The 26,851-nt window shown below is 37.0% G+C and overlaps 1 protein-coding gene across 1 annotated transcript; it reads left to right on the forward strand.

Annotated features, from left to right (window-relative positions):
- Positions 1-15,500: 15,500 nt before the first annotated feature.
- Positions 15,501-16,322, forward strand: LOC112769842 (uncharacterized). The gene has a single exon (XM_025814302.1). It carries the CDS (start codon positions 15,501-15,503, stop codon positions 16,320-16,322), a length of 822 nt encoding a protein of 273 aa, XP_025670087.1.
- Positions 16,323-26,851: the final 10,529 nt, after the last annotated feature.

Consider the following 26,851-nt stretch of genomic DNA (forward strand, 5'->3'; position numbering starts at 1 on the left):
GTGCTAATGGTGGTTAGTTAGGGTTAGAAAAAAAATAAAAAAATAAAAAATAAAAAATAAAAAAGGGTATGCAATATAAGAGAAGAATGAAATAAAAAAAATTTAGAGATTATTTTAAAAATATTTAAAAATGATTTTAAATAATATAAAAATTAAAAAAAACTATTTTAATTTTAAGCCTCAATATTAAGATAAAAAATATGGATAATTTTATGTTTTTATACGAAGAAAATGAAAAAGAATGTATAAATTTATTTTAAAAAATTAATAAAAATGACACATTCTCTTAAATAAGTAGTAGTTTTTAAACGAATCTATCTACACATCATTTTTTGTCTTTATTATAACATGCACATATGGCTGGTAAATGGGCCGATATTCGTAGGGTCAGCCTGCGTAACCCACCAAAAATGTGGGATGTGCTGAAAATTTGAAATCGTCAAACTTAGAAAGCGTGCCTAACTCGCACCGCCTAATCCGTGAGCTTTAGCGAAATTCGACGGGGCGAGGCGTCGGGACAAACATTTTTTTTTGTCAAAATTATTTTTTTACAAATTTTTATGATGTTATTGATCTACAAAAGGATAAAAATGCTAATCGAAGGTGTTTTAAGTTATATTTTGGATTATATTTTATTGATTAATTAAAAACTTAAAAATATTTGATTATATATTTTGGACAATATCATTAATCTTATATTTTATTTTAAAAAATTTAATTTATAATTATATTTATTACATATTTATAATTATAAAAATTTAATATTTATAAATTTATTGAAATAGTTATAAAATTATATATATTATTTAATATTTAATAATTTATAAAAAAAAAAAAAGACTTGACGAGCTTAACCCGCCAACTTGTCAAGCCGCTATTAAACCGAACGAAAAAAGAATTCCACTAAGTGGTGGTGAGGTGAGGCAGAACGAGCTTTTTCATTTTCCACTCCTACATATCGAAAACCAAAATAATTTTGCTTGGAGCTAGGCGTAATTAAAAATTTCAAATTAAATAAACTTCTATTTGTTAAAAAACTGTGAATATTACTGCCAGATATATTGATTCAGTTATTTCAATACTAGTTAGTAGGGGTGTTCAAAACCGATCCGGACCGAACTAAACCGATGGACCGAACCGAAAAAACCGAAAACCGAATTAACTGAAAACCGAAAAAACCGAAAAAAGTGATGTTTTGCGGTTTTTTTGCAGTTCGGTTCGGTTTTCGGTTCTTGCCACCAAAACCCTAACCGAACCGAACCGAACCGGTTCTTAACAAAACCCTAAAATTAAAACTACCCCACCCCCCAGACCCAGACGTGACTCGTGAGAGTGTGAGACGGCCACACCCCCACTTCTCCTTCCCCACATGCGCGACAGCTTCCCTCTCCAAATCCTAGATCGAAGCCTTCCTCAATTCCTCCAAATCCCACCGCCGAACAGAGGAGAACCCCCACCGCCGGTGCACGACCCAGCCTCCACCCAGCAGCGTTTCTGGAGCCACCTCTGACCACGCCACCTGCGACCTCGCCGCCTCCAGTCTACCCAGCAGCGTTTCTGGAGCTACCTCCGACCTCGCCACGTCCGACCTCGCCGCCTCCAGTCCACCCAGCAGCGTTTCTGGAGCCCACCCACGACCTCGCCACGTCCGACCTCGCCGCCTCCAGTCCACCCAGCAGCGTTTTTGGAGCTCACCCACCCAGCCACCGATTGTCCGATTCAAGTGCATATGGAGCCCGAGCCATCTATTCAGGTAAACTTTGCTGATTTGTTGTTCAGTTTAGGCCTAGGGTTATAACTTATCAGTTTATTGATTTATTGTTTATTGCTGATTTATTGTTTATTGCTTATTTATTGTTTATTGTTCAGTTTATCAGTCTATTGATTTATCAGTTTAGCAGTCTATTGATTTATCAGTTTATCAGTTTATCAGTTATTCAGTGCTGGTTCTGTGCTTGTTTATTGCTGGTTTTGTGCTTGATTTATTGCTGGTAAAAGTGCTTGTTTATTGCTGGTTTTGTGCTTGTTTAATGCTGGTAAAAGTGCTTGTTTTTTGCTGGTTCTGTGCTTGATTTATTGCTGGTTCTGTGCTTGTTTATTGCTGGTTCTGTGCTTGTTTATTGCTGCTTAATGATCTAAACTTCAGCTGCTTGTTTCTGTGATTGATTTATTGTTAAGATTATTTGGTTTTGTTCAATTTATTGCTTGTTTATTGCTGGTTCTCTGCTTGATTTATTGCTGGTAAAAGTGCTTGTTTATTGCTGGTTTTGTGCTTGTTTAATGCTGGTAAAAGTGCTTGTTTTTTGCTGGTTCTGTGCTTGATTTATTGCTGGTTCTGTGCTTGTTTATTGCTGGTTCTGTGCTTGTTTATTGCTGGTTCTGTGCTTGTTTATTGCTGCTTAATGATCTAAACTTCAGCTGCTTGTTTCTGTGATTGATTTATTGTTAAGATTATTTGGTTTTGTTCAATTTATTGCTTGTTTATTGCTGGTTCTCTGCTTGATTTATTGCTGGTAAAAGTGCTTGTTTATTGCTGGTTTTGTGCTTGTTTAATGCTGGTAAAAGTGCTTGTTTTTTTGCTGGTTTTGTGCTTGTTTAATGCTGGTAAAAGTGCTTGTTTTTTGCTGGTTCTGTGCTTGATTTATTGCTGGTTCTGTGCTTGTTTATTGCTGGTAAAAGTGCTTGTTTATTGCTGGTTCTGTGCTTGTTTATTGCTGCTTAATGATCTAAACTTCAGCTGCTTGTTTCTGTGATTGATTTATTGTTAAGATTATTTGGTTTTGTTCAATTTATTGCTTGTTTATTGCTGGTTCTCTGCTTGATTTATTGCTGGTAAAAGTGCTTGTTTATTGCTGGTTTTGTGCTTGTTTAATGCTGGTAAAAGTGCTTGTTTTTTGCTGGTTCTGTGCTTGATTTATTGCTGGTTCTGTGCTTGTTTATTGGTGGTAAAAGTGCTTGTTTATTGCTGGTTCTGTGCTTGTTTATTGCTGCTTAATGATCTAAACTTCAGCTGCTTGTTTCTGTGATTGATTGAATTACTTTTGAAGTGAATTACTGAATTGTTGTTCTGGTATTATTGCTGTTCTGTTGAATTACTAAATTACTGAATTAATTACTTTCATGTGTTATAATTTTTAAATCTGTTGAGACTTGAGAGTTAATATATTATTCTGATGTGAAGTATTATGTGATTTATGATGAATTCTGATATGACAATGACCATGATGAATTTTTAGCTGATTTATTATTTCCATTGATTTTTGAATTGTAGGGCTCATGTTTGGGGGCAATTTTGCTTATGTTATGAAGGACGTAAGCTTGTCATTGAAACAACTTATCTTAGAGATTATGGCATCAAGGATGGTGACCAGGTTAGTGAATTTTAAGGCTTACAATTTCAGTGAGGGGAGCTAGAATGCTGGATTGATAGAAACATAAACGATTAATTTATAATCTATGTTATTGAAAAGAAGTTTGATTATCATAGTAATGCAGTTTCTAAATGGCATAATAATCAATGATGCAGTGATCTATCCTATAACTTTTTGGAAGGAGCAATCCCAGAAAGTCTTGGAGAGTTGACATCATTACAGAGACTGTAAGATTGTCTAAAGTTGAAGAAATGAAACTTATAAGACAATGAGAAATCAGTACTAAAGTTGTGTGGATGCAGGAACCTAAATGGGAATAGGCTGTCTAGAAGTGTTCAACAAATTGCAGGAAAGTCAGCAGCATATTAATCCATTCATCTCAATGTCTATATATTCAATTCTGATACATTGTTACCCTGCTATTAATCCATTCATCTCAAATTCAATGTCTCTTTATTATTAGAATGTATAACTATTAGAATGTATAATTAGATTAGAATGATTTTCTACTAGTGCTATATTATTATTATTATTATTATTATTATTGTGTATTTGTGTTTGTCGATTTCAATGTTATGACTTTGTAAAATAGTATGGTAATATTTTTTTTGAATTATTGAAAAAACCGAACAAACCGAACCAAACCAAACCGAATTTAATTGGTTTGGTTTGGTTCGGATGGCTTTGAGAAAAAAACCGAACCAAACCGAACCGCACTTTAATTAAACGATTGGATTGGATGACTTTTCTCTCAAAAACCGAACCAAACCGCACCGCGAACACCCCTACTAGTTAGCGGTAGGAAATCAACTCAATATAATTAAATTCGATCATTTGATTTCATATAGAGTTCAAAAGTCTCTTGTTTCATAAACCTGTTACAACATTGTTGTCTAAAAATACAAAGAATTGGTTGACGGTAATCATAGGTTTTGCAATATATATATATATATACGAATGGATCGAATCGAATTGGAAAATGGAAAGATTTGTACAAGTTATACCCTTCGTCACCACTTTGCGGAAAATGGTTAGATATCAATATGTTAGATACCTGTGACTCGATTGGTGGAATAGTATCTCTTTCCAAGAGATGTGTATATTTCATAAAAAAAGAATAAAAGATAAAATATTTTTTTTCCTAATGAGTTTTGTTTCTTATTCGTCGGTTTTATCTCTTTTGTAAAGGCTTCAGTTAATAAAAAAAAAGAGTGAACATATAAATAGAATTATTAATTTTTCTGAATCTTTGCACAATACTTATAATATTTCCGAATATTTCAATATATATATATATATATATATATATATATATATATATATATATATATATATATATATATATGACTTGTATATTATAGTCACTCTTATTACTTAGAGAAAAATACAAAACAACCCCTAACAATTATTTCGAAAGACAATGAAATTTTTGATAAAAAAAAAAAAATTCAACCCGACCTCTAACAATTATCTCGAAAGGACAACGAGGTCCTTGTGCGAAAAAAAAAGTCAATGTTATTTTTTTTGGCACAGGGACTAATCAGTCTCAAAAAGAAAAAATTAGGGACCAGATTGAGTATTTTTTTTTCTTAAAGATCTCGTTGTCGTTTAGAGATAATTATCAGGAGTTAGGTGGGTATTCACTCTATTACTTAAGCCAAAAGTAATGCCTTGTCTGTTACTTGCGCATAAAGTTCTTATATTTAGCTAGATTCATAGTATTTGTCTATTTAGTCTATTAGATACATATACGATAAATTAAACCATTCCTTCAATCACCACAAAAAAATACTTTTAGTTTTCAGTTAAAATTTGCTTTTCTATATTATTTGGATTAGAAAAGGAACTAACAATATATGATCTTTGTGAAAATTTTGTCTCAAATGCTATGGAGAGAGAGAGGAAGCTGAATGAAAAAACTAATTTAATTACTTTGAGAATGTTAGTAAAAAATAAAAGGATTTCTTTCGATAAAAAAGACATTTTGAATACCAAAAGTTTCAATTATTGAAATAGGAACATGTAAAACTGAAATTAAAAAAAGATGGTATAAGAAATATCGAAGTCGAAAGATAGTTATTGCCTTTTTTTGAACATCAAAATTTATGACTTGACTATCACAACTGAGTGAAAAACATGAACGCATAATTCGAAGAACAAACTGAAGAGACATGGAACTTAAAAATCAACGGAGATGTGGGTATCAAAATTTGAAGATCAAGATTTTTCATAGTCAAGACAAGGTCATGGTTGAGAAGAAGAAGGAAGTAAGATAGTGGATAACATGCTCCATGACAAGTTCATCTCCATAGTTTATAAATAGTAGAAACTCAAAAGAGTTCTAGGATTTTAATCAAGAATACTAGATCATCACATAAACTAAAATTCTCAGTCTCTGAGATGCAACGGAAGAACATGGAGTACAAGTGTATATGAGTGTTAGAAGTCAATTTTTTTATTTCGTTATCTTTTGTTTATTTGATTCATTTTTATTTATTTTTTTAATTTTGCTATTATTTTTCTTTGATCAATATTCTACACTTTCATTATTTTTTTATTTAATTATTTATTTCTTTGTTGTTTTTCATAATTCTGTCACTAGTAATTTCGACATAAAATGGCATTGACACCATAATTAAGTAATTCTCGGGTTGATCTCACTCTTTTTCAGAAGAGTTGTATCTGCTCCCCAATACTTGAGATCTTGATACAAGCTCGTTTCAACACTACCTGTTAAAGTCAACTAAAAAAAGAGTGAAACAAATTAGTATGTCCGGTGGGACCGTAGGTTAGATTCGTGTCAAGCTATGCATGCAATTTCGCAATGGTAAGTTAATCATGACAGATAAAGCTTCAACTTCGACAGATACGTCGAATAATGATAGTGAAAAATTCACTAGAGACTCTGAAATAGAGGTAGTCCCTTCGACCAGTCTTTCAAGCCAACGGTTGACAAAATGTATTCCAACCGCCATACCCGTTACATGGCCTCAATATGGATTACCTCCAAATTATTCGCCACCTCTAGAGATCCTAATGTCATATATGCTGGAGGTATTAACACTATGAGAAATAATCCTTTATATAGTCAAACACCTCCTTCAGGTTATCCTCCAATGGGTACACACAATCAATACTATCCTTACATGGGAAATTATAATGTCTATCAACCCTTAATAAACAACCCTCTATATCTTGGGACTGTTCCCATGCCACAATCAATTCTTACGATGTCGAATATCATTTTGACACAGGGTGTAAGAGCCCCTAGAGTATTGATAGGAGGGATCTGTACTTTAATATTGCCGGATATGTCGAGACAGATACCTATACAGACATCTCGTCTAATACAGTCGAGTCTTTGACTGTATTTAGACAACAAATCGAGGATAGCCATCATTATCTAGTAAATATGCCGACTCAACAGATAGCTATAGTATTAAATTCAATATTAGAAAATAACAATGTTAGAATAGAGTAAGTTACTCGACGAGCCAATGATATTGCAGGTGCTATAAATCATCTATTAGCCTAACCTTTTGGGGTAGCTCATGTCAAAAATTCTTAAGGTAAGGTCTGGGCTAAGCCAAATTGTCGAACTACATACTGGGACGAATAAACGACTAATTTCTTCTTGAGATCTCAGGTCAATTCATGCGGTAAGCCGATAGGAAGGATTTGAGAAGTTAAGATCCTGGCCCACATATCATCGACTAGTGCTTCATTTTCTGGTTGAAAGCTGGTAAAAGAGTTGAGGCATGAAATAGAACTGGGTGGTCAAAATGCGAATGGGTTTGGAAAATATGAAATATTATTGTCTTCAATGATGTCGAACAGAACTCCGACAAAGTGTCAAAAAGCTGTAAGATCTCGGATTTTAAAAATAAAAAATTAATAATAAATTTATTTATGATTTATTATATTTAATTAAGGTTATATTTTAAGAGATTTTATATATAAATTTAGCAATTTCTTATTGATGATTTAAAACTTTAGTAATTGGATAATAATAAGAATTTTATATGCTTTATGTTGAATAATTAGATTTTTAACTTTATTTTGTGATTATAAAAGAAATTGATTTTTATTATTTCTAATTAATAAATTAGAGTATTTATTTGAAAAAAATTTTAAGTTGATAATTGAATATTATTTTTATAGATATTATTATTGGATTAAAATTTGGTTTTCAATTATTCTATTACCCTAATTTTATTAAAATGACTAAACTACCCAAAATCCCCAATTTCATACACAAAACCTTAATCTCCACCACCTCACTGCCACTCACCCACCGCCATCGCCTTTCCCATATACTTCAAGAAAAGAAAAGAAAGAAAGGAAAGAGGGAAAGGGGAAAAACTGATCAGGGGAGAGAGAGAGAGAGAGAGAGAGAGAGAGAGAGAGAGAGAGAGAGAGAGAGAGAGAGAGAGAGAGAGAGAGAGAGAGAGAGAGAGAGAGAGAGAGAGAGAGAGAGAGAGAGAGAGAGAGAGAGAGAGAGAGAGGAGCGTTGCTGGAGGTGGCCTGGCACCGTCGCCGCCACTGTTTGTCGAGCCTTGCTGCGCTGTCGCCACCACGCCATGTCGCCGTCGAAGAGCAGAGCTGCGAGGAGACAGGAGAGAGAGTCCGCAAGTGAGAGAGAAGACGACGCAGAGAGAGGGTTGCGGGTCTAGAACCGCCGCACCTTCGTCGCCATTCTACCGTGGATGTCGTCGATGCCTTTGGGGTTGTGCTCGTCGTTACCATCCATGGAGGACCGCCGTTGCCGCCGTGGAACTGCTGCAACCCACCGCTGATGGGGGAGTCCGCCGCTGAGCTGGACGCTGGGAAGAGAGGTGGTGCGGTAGGGAGAGGTGTTGTCGCTGCGGTGGCCGTTGTTGCGGATGGAGGTTGCCGTTGAACTGCCTGCGGCTGTTGGAGCTGCTCCGCCGCCGTTCTGGTCACCGGGTATAGCGCGGGTGTTGCCGGGACCACCACCGGAGCTGCCGCTACTTGACTTAGTTATTTCTTCTCGGTTGCGGTAAACGTTTCCGTTTTGAAAAGCCCTTTAGTCACTATTATATTATCTTACGCTAAGATTTTGCGGCGTTAATTGTTATAAAATTGAGTTTCGGTTATTATATATTGTGATTAGAGTTGCTGTGATTGCTGCGGAAGTGGGTTGGAGTTGAAGTTGCGGCTATCGAGGTTACAGGCCGAGAAGAAGGGGTTTTGACGCGCTATATAGCTTTCGAGTTTCGACGAGTTTAGGTAGGATTTTTCTTAAAATTTATTTTATATTACAGAGTTGTTATAAATAGATATTGGTGTGAAAAATATATTTCTGTGATTATGTTTGTCTCGTGGATGTGGTTGTTTGCTGGATTAAATTACTGATTGCTTGCTTGATTGCTTGAGTGGTGTGCGGTTGCTGATAAGAAATTGGTTTGTAAAGTTATTTAGTTGATTATTATGAAAAGTGGTTTTTCTTGGTTTTGGAGTTAATTTGAAAATGTAAATGAATCAGCTTTGGAAATGATTTGAGATATGAAAATGAATTGATTTTGGTTTATTTTTATAAATGATTTAATATTTGAGCTGATCTGATTTTGAAAAATATTTATTATTAGAATTGGGTCGATTTAAAAATAATTTGATATTAGAACTGGTTGAATTTTGGAAAACAATTGAGATTTGGAAATGGTTGAGAAGGACTTGAAGAATGTTTGGATGAGACCAGAAAAGGATGGCAGAATCCGAGTTTTATAGGAGATGCTACCGAAATTTTATAAAAAATTGGAAGGTTCGTTTGAAGTAATTATTTAAAAAGATTTGGTTTTAAATATTATATGTTTTAAATTCGATTTATTTAGAAAAGAATGAATTATGTTTTGAATTGTGATTGTTGATGAATGGAATGGGAGAATGGATGATGATGATGATTGAATTTGAATGAAGGATGTGGAGGATTGATTTTAAAGTATGATTTTTGAATGAATGTGGAAATGAGATATGAATTGATGATGATAATGAATTAAAAGACCAGGCACTTTAACTCCCTAGGTTCTCCCATGGGCATATATATATATATATATATATATATAGGTGCGTTCTGTGGTACCTATTACTTTTCTATACCTATGATGACTACAAAGAGATGTCAAACCTGATTTTTCTAATATATATATATAGAGGTGCGTTCTATGGTACCTATTACTTTTCTATACCTATGATGACTACAAAGAGGTGCCAAACCTTATTTTTCTAAAGAAATTTTGAACTAATAATTAAGGTAAACATTTTAAACAGAAATTTGGAGAAAATAATTTATTTATGCTAGAAAAATAAAGAGAATATAGATGTTAGCACATCCTCTATAAATACTCAAATATACATGAGTTAGGTTTTTTGGGTTTAAGAAGACCGATCATCATAGCAAACAAAAATTAAATTATATTTAAAAATTAAATAAATTTTTGTTTATATTTATAAACACTAAAAATCCACAAACACTAGAATTTTAAACCCATACAAAAAATAAATAAAAAAATAAAAATCCTTTTTATAAAATTAATTTGGTTTTAAAAAATAAAAATAATTAAATAACATGAATAATTTAAAAAAATCTTTTTATATAAACAAAAATATAAAATAATTATCAAAATCAATCATTGGACATTTTAAAATGAGAGACTTTAGTCTCTTAGATTTTAAAATAGATAAAACCGTCTCTAACATTTATTTTCGTTAAACAATCCAGTCTCTCTCCAATTTGATTCGAAAAGTTAAGTATAAAATTGTTTCTAAAAATTTAAAAGTAATATTTAAAAATTTTAGTAGTCATTTTGATTAAAAGAATCAAATTAAAAGAAGACTGTATTATCTAACAAAAAAGTAAATATTATGGATTATTTTGTGTATTTTAAAACTTAGTAGACTCAAATCTTCATTATTAAAAATTTTGAAGATATTTTTGGATAATTATTCAAAAATATATTACATAATTAAAATTTATAATTTTAAAATTTAAAATTTTCATATAATTTTAAATTAATGTTAAAATATTTAAATTAAACATCTATAATTTATAAGATATGTTAGTATCATGAATACTAATAGAAATAATAGAATTTTGTCAAAAAATTAAAAAAAAAAAACCATTAAAGAGAGAAAAGAGTTTCCGACAGAGAAGAGGCATCATGAGTGTTTTTCTCATCTTATTCTTTTTTATTTTTTTCCTCTCCCTTGTAAATTTGGTTTTTCTTTTTTTTTTTTTTAAGTCATGTATTGTAAAATGTAAATTTGGTAATCTACTATCAACGTCTAAAGTAAAAAAAAAAAAAAAAAAAAAGCAAGAAAACCCAATTAAGCAAATTTTATCATTTTCAGCACTAATTAAGCAAGCTTCCTTTCATAATCTTTTTGTCAAGTGTCATACATTTATTGGTGGGTCAACAATTGGTCACCACTAGGCACCATTTCTTGTGCCACCAGATAACTGGCCATATATATATATATATATATATATATATATATGAGTAATGTAGTTGAGTTCTAGTTATATTTGCATGTTTGTTTTACGAAAAAGTATTTTATTATTAAGTATGTGAAGTCGTCGTAATACTACTTGCTATCAGAGTGGCGCAGCCGGAAGCGTGACATTCTGATAGTGAGGGTGTTACAAAGGTACCAATAAGAGACATGATTTTTGGTTTGGTCCAAAAAAGATGAGAAAGACGAATGCCATGGATTGGAGTGTTGGTGATTGTTGACTCAGAAGCTGTAAGTCAAGGCTCGAGAACAACTTTAAGCCACAAATTTATAACCCAAAAGGAACTAAAAGGGTTAATTGTCAAAGGATCCCTTGACAAATTTCACCAACAATTAAGAAAAATGTTTCATATAGTTGACTCAGAATCAAGGCTGGAAAGTCAATGACTTTTTTGTGATGAATCATGATGGCTAGGGGTAAGTAGTTATTCTTCTGAATTTGGACTGACTTTGAGCAAAAAACAAAAGAATTAAGTCAAATCAAGAGGAAAGCTACATGTTCACTGTCAGACACAGGGTCTCCATTGGAACCCATGTTGTTTTGGATGAAACTCGATATGGAATTGGAGTCAAAATTAATATCAAAATCATTCTCACGGTAATCGGTCGACCATGACATGAATTCATCATCAATGGGTAGGCTAGTCAGGGTCGAAATGTCCATCAGAGTTGGTCCCATTATTCCGTAAGGAAAGTGAAAGTTGTTAGTGACAGGACACCAAAAGTACAGACTAGCCCCTAGTAAAGTAGCAATGTAAGAAAGGTCGAAAGTAGCTAATTCTAGGACATGAATAATGTTTATAGATTCTCAAATCGGCTTATATGTAGGTGAAAGTCGAGACATCCAAGTCAACAAAAAAGGACTCAGATTCCTAGGGTGAGCAGTTCTAAAAACTCGACCAACAATGTATGAAGCCTTGACATTTTTTTTAGAAAATCAAGGATAAATGCTCTTGGGTGATAAAAAGAAAGAATAAACATAATCAATTTATTCTTGAATTTCCAAAGAACTTAAGAAGGAATACAATACTCCATTAACTGAGAATGAAAAAAATACCTGGCAACACTAAAGATTAGAGTTTTTGCATTTGGGTTTGGGGATCTCAAAGCTCCATCTTCATCATAGAACTGCACTGTTTCAGCCACTAATGGAGGAAGAGGAAGGGTTTTATCTCCTTCTTCGCGAGAATGAGAAGTGGCAGCCATAGGTGATGAAGAAGAGAATGCGGTGATGATGGTTGGTGTAGAGGTTGAATGAAAGAGCGATTGAAAAAGTGTGGAAGGCGTGTTGCTCAGAGAGAAAAGGATTAGGGTTTTCAAGAATCAAGTTTCTTGAAAATTGAGGGTGATTTGATTTAAGGAGTAATGATAGAGTGTTTTATTCAACAGAAGTTTCATTAAAACCCAGGACGTTATGCATTCCCAGAAAAGCGCGCGTTATTTTAAATGAAGCGTAACTGTTTTTCAAATTTTAAAGAATCCGAAAAGGTTACACATTCCAGGCATGAGGAATATTAAAACTTCTATTTTAAACAAAATTACAAGTATTAAAAGGAGCAATTTGTTAGTACAAAAAAATAGATTTCTCTCGACAAAGAAGATGTTTCGGTTATCGAAACAAGGACGGGTAAAACTGAAATTAAAGAAAGATGGTACAAGGAGTGTCAAATTCAAAAGGTGGTTATTGTCTTTTCTTGAGCATCAAGGTTTATTTGCTACACAACCATCAAAACTAAGTGGAAAATATTGGTGCGAAATTCGAGGAGCAAGCTGAAAAGACATGGGACTTGAAAATCAAGAGAGACGTGGGTGTCAAAACTTGGAGATCAAGATTCTTCATGGTTAAGACAAAGTCATGATTGAGAAAAAAGAGGAAGTAAGATAGTCGATATCATGCTCTATGACAAGTTCATCTCCATGATCTATAAATAGTAGAAACTCAGAAGAGTTTTAGGACTTCAATCAAGAACATTAGATCATCACATAAACTCATAAAATTTTCAATCTCCACGATGCAATAGAAGAACATGGAGTGCAAGTGCATGTGAGTGTTAGAAGTCAATTTTTTTAATTTGTTTTCTTTTATTTATTTGATTCATTTTTATTTATTTTCTTTGAATTTTGATATTATTTTCCTTTGATCAATATTCTACCATTCCATTATTTTCTTTATTTAATTATTTATTCTTTTGTTGTTTTTTATAATTCTGCCACTAGTAATTTCGACATAAAATGGCCTTGACACCATAATTAAGTAATTCTCAAGTCGAGCTCACTCTTTTTAAAAAAAGTTGTATCTGCTCCCCGATACTTAAGATTTTGATACAAGCTTATTTCAACACTACTTATCAAAATCGACTAAAAAAAGTGAAACAGAGAATAAAACCAGAAAATATCACTACTTATTAAATCTTACATGAATAGTTGAAATTAAAATATAATGATACATATGTATTTCTTTTAAATTGTTTTGTATTATATATTTTTTAATAGCTAATCCTCATCATTTATCCATATATAATTTTGTAATACTAATTTAGTGTTTTCAATCTTATAATATACAATTCTTTACCCTAAGTTAAATAACTTTACTGAGTAAATCCCTATAGTAATCCATGAGATTCGCGTGAATACCTAATGTAGTTCTCAAGATCCCGATTTTTTCATTGTAGTCCTCCAGAAAGAGCTCCGAGCACTCATAATGATCTCTGGACATATTTCGGATGATGAGTCATCACCGGAGCACTTACGTGGTGTTATTTTGTCAACCTGGATGGCTCCAAAACGTCATCGTTTTAGTTTGGCGCCCTTGAGTACAAATAACAACGCCGTTTAGATGACATTTAGCATGAAAAATAGTTTTGTCTCTAATACAAACACTTCACTCATCTCTTCTTCTTCCATCCTCTCACTTCATCTTCGTCTCTTCATCAATGGCGTTACCGTAGGATTCTATTTGCTGGGTTGGAAAGGTTGAGTGAAGAAGTAATCCGACTAAAGACTCTTTTAGTTGTTCCTCTCTTCCACCAGAAACATGAGGTTCCGACCTTGTGATCAGACTCAAGGTAACATTTTTTTTACCTTAGATTTCCAATACAGTGTTGGTTCTTCATGATATGCAAGTTGTTAGTGTAGTTGAGGTTTACTCTTTATGTTGTCATTGTAGTCTTTAAGGTTTAAAGGTTGGTTGGAGTTTTGTGGAATTGCTTTATTTTACCCGAATGAAACAGGGATATGATAAACGATATATGCAGAATTGAAAAAATATGTGTTCTTATGGTGTTGATTTTGCTTTTTTTATAATGCATTAGTAGGCCAACAAAATCTTCTTGTATTAAGTGAAAATTTTGAATTTCTTGCAGATGGAAGAGAGGTTGGACATCATGTTTCATCATGGGGGTAACTTCAAAAAAAATGCAGAAGGGATAATAGTATATTCTCCAAACAACAAGGCCTGTTTAGGTGATCTAAACGCTAATACTCTAGATGTCTTCTTCATACGGAACTACCATAAGGAGCTTGGGTACAATGACATAAAGCATTGCTGGTGGCATGTTCCAGGAAAATGATTGGATAATGGGTTGAGAAACGTAAACAGTGACAAAGAAATAAGAGAGATGGTAATTGTGCTAGGATAAATGAGGGAGTGATTGATGTATATTTCGATGATGGAGTGTCAGTGCCGGAGGTGTTAGAGGGAGGTAACACAATTATATATTTGAATGATGATGGTGGAGAGGGGTGTAATACTACTACAGTTGCTGATGTGAGTCCCCCACTCAATGAGACTTATGCACTCATAGTTGCTCCCACCCCAAATTCTATACCCAATACGAATTGCAAATCCAGTCCCCAACAAAAATAAGACATCTCCATGGCAAACATAACCATTACACTCAAAAATCAATGTTCACAGCACATTCAAAGTCACACAGCCACCACCAATGTCAAGGACTCTAAACCAGCCTAAGATGCCTACACAAAACACTAATCCTCTCAAGACAACCAACCCTCCCAAGACAACCAACCCCCTAAGGCAACAAAGCCCACCAAATTCAACCAGCCCAGTAAGCCCACCAAGCCCACCAGAACCATCCACCACACTAAGCCCACCAGAACCAGCCAGCCCACCAAGCCCAGCCAGACACTAAATCCACCAAGCCCAACAAGAAAAAACTATCCAAGAAATCAAGTATTTTCAAGAGATCCTATACAAGGTCTGCTACTAGAGGATTCAAGAACAAAGTGTTTAACAATGAAGTTCCCTTTGAGGTGTCTTCTGACACCTCTGACAGTGAAGAAGATAGCTTGTTTATGCCAGGCCTTGATGAAGAAAGTTTCTCTAATTCTATAGGGAATAATACTAAGACTGGGAGTAGGATTAGGAGAAACAAGGTACAGACAAATATGCAATCCAGAAATGTTAATCCACTGTATAAAGGAAAGGAGAAGATATTGCTTGAAGACGATGGTTTGGTTCAGGAGGTGAGCGATGATGAAGTTGATCTTGCATTTGTTGGTAGTGTTGCTGAAGGTACGGAGGATGGACTAGACCCAGGTGTTGACTCATATGGCACCAATTCTTAGCACTCGGAGGAGATGAAGACTCCTCCAAATTCAAAAGATGAGCTGGAAGAAGGATATGATTCTGAAGAGGCATGTCCACTGTTTAGAAAGGGTGCAAGATTTGAAGAGCTGCATTTTGAGGTTGGCATGAAGTTTGGAACCAAGTGGAAATTTAGAGAAGCTGTAAGGGAATATACAATTCAAGAGGGTAGAAGCATAAATCTAGTTAAAAATGATAACATAAGGTACAAGGCAGTTTGTAAGGTCAAGGAGTGTCCATCGGTGGCTTATTCATCAAGAGACCATGAGAACACGTGTTGGCAAATTAAAATCTTTAACGATGACCACACTTGTCCAAGAGAGGACAAGAATAAGGCTGCCAACGGAAACTGGGTCTGCAGCAAGCTTGTAAAGAAGGTGAGAAAGTATCCAAATTTTAGACACTACGAGGCTACAACTTATTTTAAGACACGATTTGACTTGATACTAATCAAGAACTCAATCTCAAGGGCTTTAATGGATGCTAGAAGTGTGGTGTATGGTGATGAGAAAGAGCAATATAGGATGGTTCGGGATTATAGTATGACCTTGTTAAAAACCAATCCCGATTCCACTGTGCAAATATATACCACACCACAACCAGATGGTGAAGTTACCTTTGATAAGATGTATGTGTGCTTAAGTGGCTATAAAATTGGTTTCAAGGCTGGCTACCGTCCGTTGATAAGGTTGGATGGTGTATTCCTGAAGACAAGGTTTGGTGGACAGATTTTGTCAACTATCAGATTAGATGCAAATCACCATATCTGTGTAATAGCTTGGGCTATTGTCAGAGTGGAGAATACAGAGACATGAAAATGGTTTCTTGAGTTATTACATCAGGACTTGGGCTACTACAAAGATAATGGCTGGTGCTTCATATCAGATATGCAAAAGGTATGGAGAAATGGTACTTTTTGTGCTAATTTGATTCTATGAGATATTGATGCTTATAGGTTCCATTTGATATGTCATTGTGCTGTTATAAAGATATTGTTGTTAGATGTGACAATAGGAATTGGTAGTGTGATTAGTCAGGGACTCGTATAAATTTGTTACATATTTAATTTCATGAACTTTTATGTGTATGTTGGACAAAGGTTATGGACTTTTATGGGGAGACTGAGTAAAGGTTAGGGACTTTTATGGGGATCAACTAAAGAGTCAGGGATGTATATGTGCATATTAGATGAATGGTTATTTATGTAAATTGATCCATAAAAATGGCAGGGACTGATATCGGTGGTGAAAGAGGTGATGCCTGACGTGCATCATCGTTTTTGCGTCTGGTATTTATGAAAAAATTTTAACAAGAATTGGAAGGACTTACAACTATGGGGTCTTTTGTGGGAATATGTAAGGGCAATAAATTTATCAAGAGTTCAGGGATGGAATGGACAAGATAAAAAGACTAAATGAGGATGCATAGGCATATTTAGATAAGTGGCCAATGGATGCTTGGACCATAAGTTTATTCAGCCATAAACCGAAGTTGGATAGCATATGTAACAATGCATGTGAGGTGTTCAATGCTAAGATCAAGGATGCAAAAGCCAAGCCCATCATAACATTGCTAGAGGAGGTAAGAATGTTTGTTATACAGACCATAGCGAAGAACAAGGTAAAATTGAACAATCACACTGAAAAGTTCACACCGGTTATAAAGAGTAGAATGGAGAAAGTTAGAAAAGAGTCTAAAAATTGGAAGCCTATTTGGATCGGGGATAACGGACAAAAAATTTGAGGTGCATGGACACCTAACTAACCATGTCGTGGACATAGGAAAAAGATTATGTATCTGCCAATTTTGGATGCTTACAGGTAAGTTGCTTGTGTATAACAATTATCTTATGCATAATAATTATCTTAGGCATAACAATTATCTTTGTGTCCCAAGTAATTATCTTTGCTGTATGACTAGGATGCATGGTTGATATGATTGGTTGGCATCTGCAGGTATTCCGTGTGTGCTTTCCTATCTCGTGTGGACAAACAACTAGAGAATTTCTGTCACAGATGGCTAACAATGGAATCATATAGGAAATATATAATCATCATATTCATCCAATTCCTGGTCAACCACTATGAGAGCAAGCAGAGGACTGCAACAGGCCATATACCTCTAAAATCAAGAAGAAACTTGGAAAACTCAAAATGAAAAGAAGGATGGATACAGATGAGAAAGGTGGTTTAGGAACTAAAAAGCCTAAAGTTGATACAAAACTGTTGAGTAACACTGGAGATGGTGTACATCTAAAAAGGCAGTTGGGGACCTTTACCTGCAGCTTCTGTGATGAAAAGGGACATACAAAGAGAGGTTGCAAAAAGAAGAGAGTGGCTGATGCTGCCGCTGCTGCCGAAGCGGCTGAAAAGAAGGAAAAAGATGGAGGACATCCTGTGCCAGAGCAGCAAGTTGAGCAGCCCCAAGATGATGGTGACCAAGGTGATGGAAAAAGCAATCCAGTTGCACAACCCGTGAAGATCGAGATATCTCAGCCAACTGCTTTTGAGGCAGAAGATTCTCAACAGGTAACTTAATATTTATATAATTATGCTTTTGTGATTTAAGTGGACTGTTCAATTATGTGTAATGCCAACCTTTTTTCATATAGGATCCTAGTATGAAAAGGCTTTCATAGTTGTCACCAAGAAGAAAATCCTCTCTACTGACAACCTCTCCAACAGTGAATCCCTTGTAGGGTGCATCTTCAGCAACAACAATAAAATTTGCCAACTTGATGAGTTTGTCCCAACTCCAGGATTTAAACCTCCAAAAAAGAAGAATTGAAGACTTTAGATAAATCTGTACAGGGCCTTCTGTTTTGTGTTATTAGGCTTTTTCAATTGACAATGACTAGATGGTGAATTGTGATCCTTTATGTTTTGTTGTGATGTCTTGCTTTTGAGGAAACTACAGTTAGCAGTTTTATGTTCCTTGGCTGCCTTTTATCTCTGTCATTGGCTGTTTTTTGCTAAACAATTAAATTTATCTTAATACACTATGCTTTGTGATTTTCAATCACTTTTGTTGCCTTCATCATTTACTTTTTTTGGTTCATTTCATGAACAAACATAAAAACAATAATTTCATAGTTAACAACATTTTCATTCCATCAATAAGCACTTTTTTTACATCTATTGCTCATCCTATGAGTACAGAAAATCCACCACCAACTCATTCATCATTTACAATAGAGGATAACTATCAACACTATCAATACAGACACAACTAACACCAATAACTGGGTAATCACTTTTTGCATCCGGACATCTTCCTCCAACCTCCAAAGCCTCCAATCAAAGTTCACCTTCACTTGATAATCATCACCAGAAGATTCTGATTTATCAACATGTTCATCATTCTCAGAATCTGCCTAGACAAAAGCCCACACCATCTCTTTTCACTTGTCTGTAACCAAGAAACGATATAACATGCTCAAACTTCAAACAAGAACAAGAGAAGAATAATGAGGTAAGGACAATCATAACAACACAAGTAATTTTTCTAACCCGCATTATAATTGGGAGAATCATAAAATGGTTTGTTTGGATTTGAATCTGTCCCAGACCATCTGAGAATTGGCCAATAGCCACAACTGCACCATTTTGGCAGCCCCAATCTTATGCTCTTGCTTGGCGTTCTTGTTCGGTTCCAACTAGAAGGAGAATGAACAGAGCTTCCACCTGCAGTGCTACCACCACCCATCATCAACATGAATAAGAGCAACAAACAGAAGAATGAGAAGAGAACGATGAACAAGAAGAAGAGATAAACTTTATGAAAATTTGGGGATTTAGGGTTAAATATAGTGGGAGGGACCAATGTCGATATAAATTGGAAATGAGCCAGCTAAGCTAACCGTTGGAGCCATCCAGCATGGCAAAACGACACCACGTAAGTGATGCGTGATCATCTTTCCTATCTTTTCCTAGTGAATTTGCATTCGAATTTGTTAAGTTTAATCAAGATTTAAGTCCTTTTAAGCCACTATGGATGCTACTTTGAGTCGTGTGCAATTTTATTTATTACAGGTAGTATTCAGGAAAATTTGACAGAGTTCGTGTAGAAGAAAAGGAAGAAAGTGGATGATGCTGTCAACTCTGACCTCCTTTCACTCCAACAAGCATAACTTGAGCTATGAAAGTCCAATTGATGCGGTTTTAGTGGCATTGAAAATATAACTTCCAGAGCTTTCCAAAAATATATAATAGTCTATACTTTTCTTCTGGAATCACTGCCTTGGTGGCACCAAACTTGGGATTTTCCAAGTTTGGCGCCACACTCACTCTAATCCCCATGAACTCACTGCCTGGATGGCGCCAAACTTGGGATACTCCAAGTTTGGCATCAAGATAAAGAAAAAGTGAGTATTTCAAATCCTAGTCCACTTGACCATAAATGATCCTACCTTGACCCTAACCCCATTACAACCTAAATGAAAGACCTCATGATGAATGTATGCATGCGTTGAATAAGTGTTGATTGTTAGAAGAAAATCAAATTTTGGAAAACATGATTAGAAAGGAATTGAGTGAATTGACCCTTAAACACTCAAGTGAATAGAGCGGATACACATCCGGTGAGGGTTCAAAAGTTCAGTCACATGTGTTCACCCATATTATCTATATTCTTGCAAGTTTGAACTCTTTTTGACAATTCAATACAATTGTGGTTTGGACTTAGTCCTTATTACCTAGCTCTTGTGCTTACACGTGCTCTCTTGAGAATTGATTTGTTTAAACTGAGCATTTCCAATTGCTTTAGATAATTGCATTTAGATAGGACTCATATAGTTTAGTTGCATTCAATAAATGTCATAACCCTTAGTTCCTTCTTATTTTAGCATGAGGACATGCTAAGGCTTAAGTGTGGGGAGGTTGACAAACCCCAATTTGACGGTTTGTTTTGCATTGAATTTAGAGTATTTTGATAACCTCTTGTCACATTTAGCCTAGGAATTAGCATGATTTTGTTATCTCTCCCATATTTGTGCTTAAGTGTAAGAACATGCTTTCTAAGCCTTATTTTGATGAATTCTAGTTCTTCTTTGATTCCATAAGATGCCTTGATGTGTTTGCTAGTAATTCCAGGATTGAAATAGGCTAGGCATGGATCAAAGGAAGCAAGGAAGGAAGCATACAAGTGGAGAGAAGCATAAAAAGTCAAAGAAGCAAAGTCAGCCATGCACGCGCACGCGCACAAGGGGCTCGCGCGCACATCGCAGAACTAGCCAGGGACGCGCACGCGTACCGTGCGCACACGCGTCGATGAGTGCACATGACCTCACTAATGCAACACGTGCCTGGCGATTTGAGAGGGTTTCTGAACCCATTTTTGGCGCCAAATTGCTAAGGGAAAGGAATAAAAGGATGAAGGATTAAGGGGAAGGCATCATCATCATCATCATCATGATGATAATCATCACTTTTTGACATATAACCACTTTTAGTTTAAAGTTTTAGAGAGAGAAGCTCTCTCTTCTCTCTAGAATTAGGATTAGGAATTAGGGTTAGATTAGGATCTCATAGTTCTAGGTTTAATTCAAGTCTCCTTCTACTTCTACCTTCAATTGATGATTGCTACTCTTTGGTTCTTCTCTCTATCCCTATTCTCTTGTTGTAATTTCTCTTATTTTGTTTCTAGGTTTTGTAATTGAGATACTCTTGTTCTCTTTATTTCCTTTTAATAATGCAATTTGAGGTAATTCATGATAATTGTGATTTCCTTGGTTGTTGTTGTTGATCCTTTGTATTCAATTGTAGTTAGAATTCATTCTTGTTGTGATTGACTATACTTTTCTTTTGTGCCTTCCAAGTGTTTGATGAAATACTTGGTTGGATTTTAGTATAGATTTTGTTCCTCTTGGCTATGGTAGAGTAATTAGTGACACTTGAGTCATCTAATTCCTTTGTTGATTGATAATTGGAGAGATTGCTAATTGGTTTGGAATGCACTAAATCTAGTCTTTCCTTGGGAGTTGGCTAGGACTTGCGGCTCAAGTCAATTCCTCCACTTGACTTGCCTTTAATTAGTAAGGGTTAACTAAGTGGTAGCAATGAACAATTCTCATCACCATTGAGAAGGATAACTAGGATAGGACTTCTAGTTCTCATATCTTGCCAAGAGCTTTTATAGTAGTTAGTTTATTTCCATTGCCATTTACTTTTCATGCCTCTCATCCAAAACCCCAAAATAACTCATAACCAATAACAAGACACTTTATTGTAATTCCTAGGGAGAACGACCCGAGGTCCAATACTTCGGTTTATAAATTTTAGGGGTTTGTACTAGTGACAAACAACTTTTTGTATGAAAGGATTAGTGATTGGTTTAGAAGCTATACTTGCAACGAGAATTCATTTGTGAAATTCTAAACCGTCAAAAATCCATTCGTCAAAATGGCGCCGTTGCCAGGGATTTGCAATGGTGTTATGTTATTGGTTATTGTACATATGTGAATAGTGTAAATAGTTTGTCTTTTGCTTGTTTACTAAGATTTTGTTAGTTTTATTTTGTTTTTCCATAATGAATTCTCACTTTGGCTATGAGTTTGGCTCTAATTGTGTTGTAGGGAATGTGAACTTCAATGCTAACATGTACCAAGGATGGAACACTCCAAGATGGGAGGAGCCTCAAGGAATTGATCACCCCTATTGGCATCAACCTCCGGACACTTATAGGTATAATTCTCATCCTAATGCATGTCAATTCAATGGCTATGGTGACTCCTTTTATGACAATCAACCACCACCATATGCCTATGAATCTTATCCTCAACATGATGCTCAACCATACTCGCAAGCCCCTTTCTACCAAGTACCTCTATGTGACCCTTACCCATCATATAATCAATCACCCATACCACATCCTTGTGATCATTATGAGCAAGAACCTTTAGAACCACCACAACCTTATCAAGATTACTACCATGAACCACCTCAACCCTCACCATCTCCATACCCTTACCAAGAAGAACCACCTTCCTACCATGAACCCTCTCTCCAAAATAATAAACCTTCCTATTCACCCCAAGCCCCAATAGACGATCCCCTCACTTTGTTACTCCAAGGACAAGAAGCCATGAAGCGGGATACACTTGAGTTTGTGACCAATTTGACCAAGGTGGTGCACACTTTAGCCCACCAATGCTTGAATACTCAAGGTACTTCCGTGACCACATGTGAAAAGTCAAAAGAAGAGCAAAGCATGAAGGAGAAATTAGAAAATTCGGTGGAGAAGGAGGAGTCAAATTTTGTATTGGAGCAACTAGAGGAACCTATAATCATTGAAGAAAAGGAAGAAGTGGTTGAAGATTTAGGAGATGTTGAAAGTCCAAGGGAATGTAGCATCATGGAGCACTCTTCCACGAAGCTTGATATTGATGCTGAGGAGGGTGCGCAACCTCCAAGGCATATCATCGTTGGAGACTTGGAAGAGGCTTATCAAGAGATGGATTCAATCATGGATGAATTTCTCTCTACAATGGAATCCTCTCCCATTGGACATGGAGTTGAAAGTATAAAAGAGTGTGCACAACCTCCCATACCCTTGGTGAGCAATGAGAAAGAGAGCTACCAAGAGGAAAACGTTGTTATGGTGTATATCGAAATTGAAGAATATGAAGAGGTTGACCAAGAAATGGATTTATTCATCAATGAATTTCTATCCAAAATTGAACCACCTCTCATTAGGCAAGAAATCAAAGTTCTTGAAGACAACGCCAAGCTATGTGAAAAAAGGGGAAAGGTTGAAATCAAGGAAGCTCGCAAAGAGGTGGAAATACACAAAGAAGAGCACAAGGAAGTAGACCTTGCATTGTCTAAGTGTGGGGAGGTCTCCCTTCCCGAGTCACCATCCAACACAACATTCAAGTGGGTAAAATTCTTATCCATAAGCTTCACTTTCTCACTTGAATATGGTTTGATTGAAACGGATGGACAACTTAGAGCTCTTTGTGGAATTAAAGGCAAGAATAAGTTGTGTAGTGGTTGCCAGTTAGGAATTAGGCTCATTAAGGTCAAAGTTTCAAGGCATAGGAACAATGATTGGAAGAATATCACATTGCATGGGTCTCAACAGAAGGTTTGGTATGTTAAAGAGAATTCTATATGTCAACAACCGCCCGGAAAGAAAAAGTATGAAGATCAAATCGAAGATGGGTGTGAAGATAAGATATAGGATCCCGGTTCGCTATATGAAGACCAACTATGGGGACTCATATCTTGGGTAGAACTGTGCCCGAGCTTGATGACTATGGTTGGAAATTCTGTCAACCAATTGAGAAGCAAGGATCCTTGGAGATTCAAGGATGAGTACAAACATAAGCCACCATGACAATAAGCATCTCAAAATGTCCAACTTAAGGACTTAAACTAAAAGTGCTAGGTGGGAGACACCCCACCATGGTAAACTCTTTCCACTCTTCTAAATTTACTTAATAAGTGATTTGAGTTACCCTTGTAGGTAGATGTTCCATACAAATTTGTCTGTACAACTTAATTGTTAGCTTAGTCACATGCATGTTGTGTTTAGTAGTAGATGAATAATATCAAAAATTGCATTTTTGTGAATTGTATGATGGTTGAGTGAATAAGAGTTGTGAACACTAAGGGGAGCACCCAGCAAGCCTTTTCTGAAAAAAAAAAAAAAAAAAAGAGAGGGCGTGGACGCGCGCGCACAACGTACGTGTATGCGTCTTGGTGCGGATGCACCACGAGCCACACTCCCGAGAGTTGGGCCTCACTTGGGCAAACATTGTGCCTTGAGCCCAACCTGACCCACGCGGACGCGCACGGCGTGCGGGCGCGCCGACTGTTAGATCCTGGAAGTTCGCGCGGACGCGCACCTGCCGCGTCCGCGCTGATTTGCTGCTGCAAATGATTGGGCCAAACCCCAGAGAGTTAAGCCATTTCTGGGCTAGCTTTAGGCCCCAGGCCCAACCCGATCTGCGCGAGCGCATGCATTGCGCCAGCGCGCCATTTCACAATTCCTCAATGTACGCGGACGCGCATTTACCGCGCGCGCGTCTTTGCATGTGGCCACCAATCTAGGCCACGAACCCGAGAGTCGGGCGTGCCTCAAGCCCATTCTAAGCCTCAGGCCCAATCTCATGGGCGCGTGCGCGCACCGTACGCGCACGCGCCCCTGCCTAATATGCCACCCCACGTTAGCGCGCACTGCACGCTCACGCATGAATCTCCCTTTTCCCCAATGCGCGCGGACGCGTACATGCCGCGTGCGCGCAGGTCTGGTGCGCGACTCCCAGGCCAGTCTCCAGAGAGTTAGGCCTGAGTTGGACCAACTCTAAGCCCCTAGCCCAACTCCATGCACGCGTGCGCGCACGGTACGCGCACGCGTCCTTTCCTATTTTGCTCACCCCCGCTTAAGCGCGTTGTACGCGCACGCGTAGGGCCCACGTTCTCTCAATGGACGCAAACGCGCACGTCGCGCGCACGCGCGGACTCGAATTTTCACTTACCCCAGAGACGCGAGCCCCAGCGCATTCGCGCACCCCAACCCCCTTTCCCTCTAACGTTCCATTTTCCCCTCCCACCATTCTTCACCTTCCTCCTCTCCTGACCGACCAACCTTCGGCGAGCGCTCCGCCACCATCGCCGCCGCCGCCATCACTGCCTTCCCCTCTTCTCCCTCCCCTTCTCTCTTACTCCTCTGTCCTCCTCTTCCTCTCCCCCCTCTCACCGTCCCTCCTCCCCTCAGTTTCTCAAACTTCCACCGCGCCACCATCTCCGCCGCCGCGCCATCATCACAGCCGGCAACTCGCCCTCAACCTCTCTCTCCCTCTCACCCACCCATTTCATCTCGGCCGCCGCAGCAACTCTCGCCGCCGCTCATCTGCCATAACCGCCACCGTTGACGGCGGCGCGAATTCTGATTCTGTGGCCCTACTCCCGAATTCCCTTTCCATTCCTAGTTCCCTTCTGCCCCCAGGTTCTTACGCAACTTACACCTTTCTGTTTTTCTTTTAATCATCTGTTTCTGTTCGTTAGTCTATTGCATGTTAGTTAGTTAGGCTTAGAAACTTTGCATGTTAGGTTAGATAGAAATAATTGCGGTTAGGTAGCTAGGGCTGGATAGAGGATTCTAGGCCTGATAAGTGCTCCGTATGTGCTTACTTGCTGTCTGTTTCTCTGAATATTGTTTGCTGATTTTGGACTGTTTTTATGCTTTTCTTGTCGACTGAATGTCATACAACCACTGCTTTGCCTAATTGATGTTGTTTTCCATGCTAATTGTGCTAACTTGCTCTCCGGGAACGTCCAATTTTAAGCCGGAATGCTGCCCGATTTTCAAGGAAATTAATTTCACTTTGGTCTTTATTTCAATTTTGGGCAAATTTCCACTTCCTTTTGACTTCCCGGACTTGCATCGATCATCGTGAACATAAAGCACAACTTTTCTTTTCATTACGCATAAATATCATCATATCACTAACCTACTTTTCTAACTTACTAACTTCTTTACCCTTTTCACTTCCACTCACCTTTAACCACCTTTAACAAATTCCTTCAACTATATGATGATATTATTGCCTTTTGAATATGAGTTGTTGACTTTAATGAAGCTTGCATTTTTTTGGTTTACTTGTTCACTTTTGCATATTCAGGGCAACATCATGATTGCTCTTTGATATTTGTATCCTGAACATGCCTTCTTTGTTACATGCTAAATGTTTTATATATTCTATCATATTTTTCAGGATGTCGGATAGAGAAAAAGCTATAGCATCTGCTTCCAAAAAAAGGAAGCGCTCCAAGACCCCTACACCCCCACCATCTGCTAACTATGCGAGGAACCCGCTGAATGAGGAGGAGAAAGAAAATCAGTTACTTCCGTCCACTGATCCAACCAAATTTCTGAATCTCTACTGCGAGCTACGCCTCTCCCGTTATGCAAAGAAGAATCTGAATATTGAGAAGAAGCTGAATCTTCCCAATGATGTGAGGCGTGCCATAAACGCCCGTATTTCTGAGTTGGGCTTGGATTTCGTCGATAGGGACTTGGGACGGATTAACATCTCGTGGGTCAAGGAATTTTACTGCAATTTCTTTCGACCGGGCTTGGATTCGGTATTCTTGAGGGGTAGAGAGATTATGATCACTGAGGATGCCTTGAGGGATGCACTGCTCTGCGGAGTTGGCACTCCTGAGACTTGTGCCTACCAGCAGGCAGAGGTAGCTCTCCTCTCCATGACTTTCGACTATGAGGCACTTAGGCGCGTGATTGCTACAACAGATGCTACTTGGGTAATGGATTCGAGCAACACAAAGCCCAAGGGCATGCTATTTGCACATCTGACTAGGGAGGCTAGGACTTGGCAACAAAT

Source organism: Arachis hypogaea, chromosome 18, assembly GCF_003086295.3.
Source record: "Arachis hypogaea cultivar Tifrunner chromosome 18, arahy.Tifrunner.gnm2.J5K5, whole genome shotgun sequence".
Taxonomy (NCBI): Eukaryota; Viridiplantae; Streptophyta; class Magnoliopsida; order Fabales; family Fabaceae; genus Arachis; species Arachis hypogaea.

Excerpts from the sequence above, each read along its gene's own strand:
- LOC112769842 (XM_025814302.1), top strand. The coding sequence starts at position 15,501 with ATGAAGACTCCTCCAAATTCAAAAGATGAGCTGGAAGAAGGATATGAT.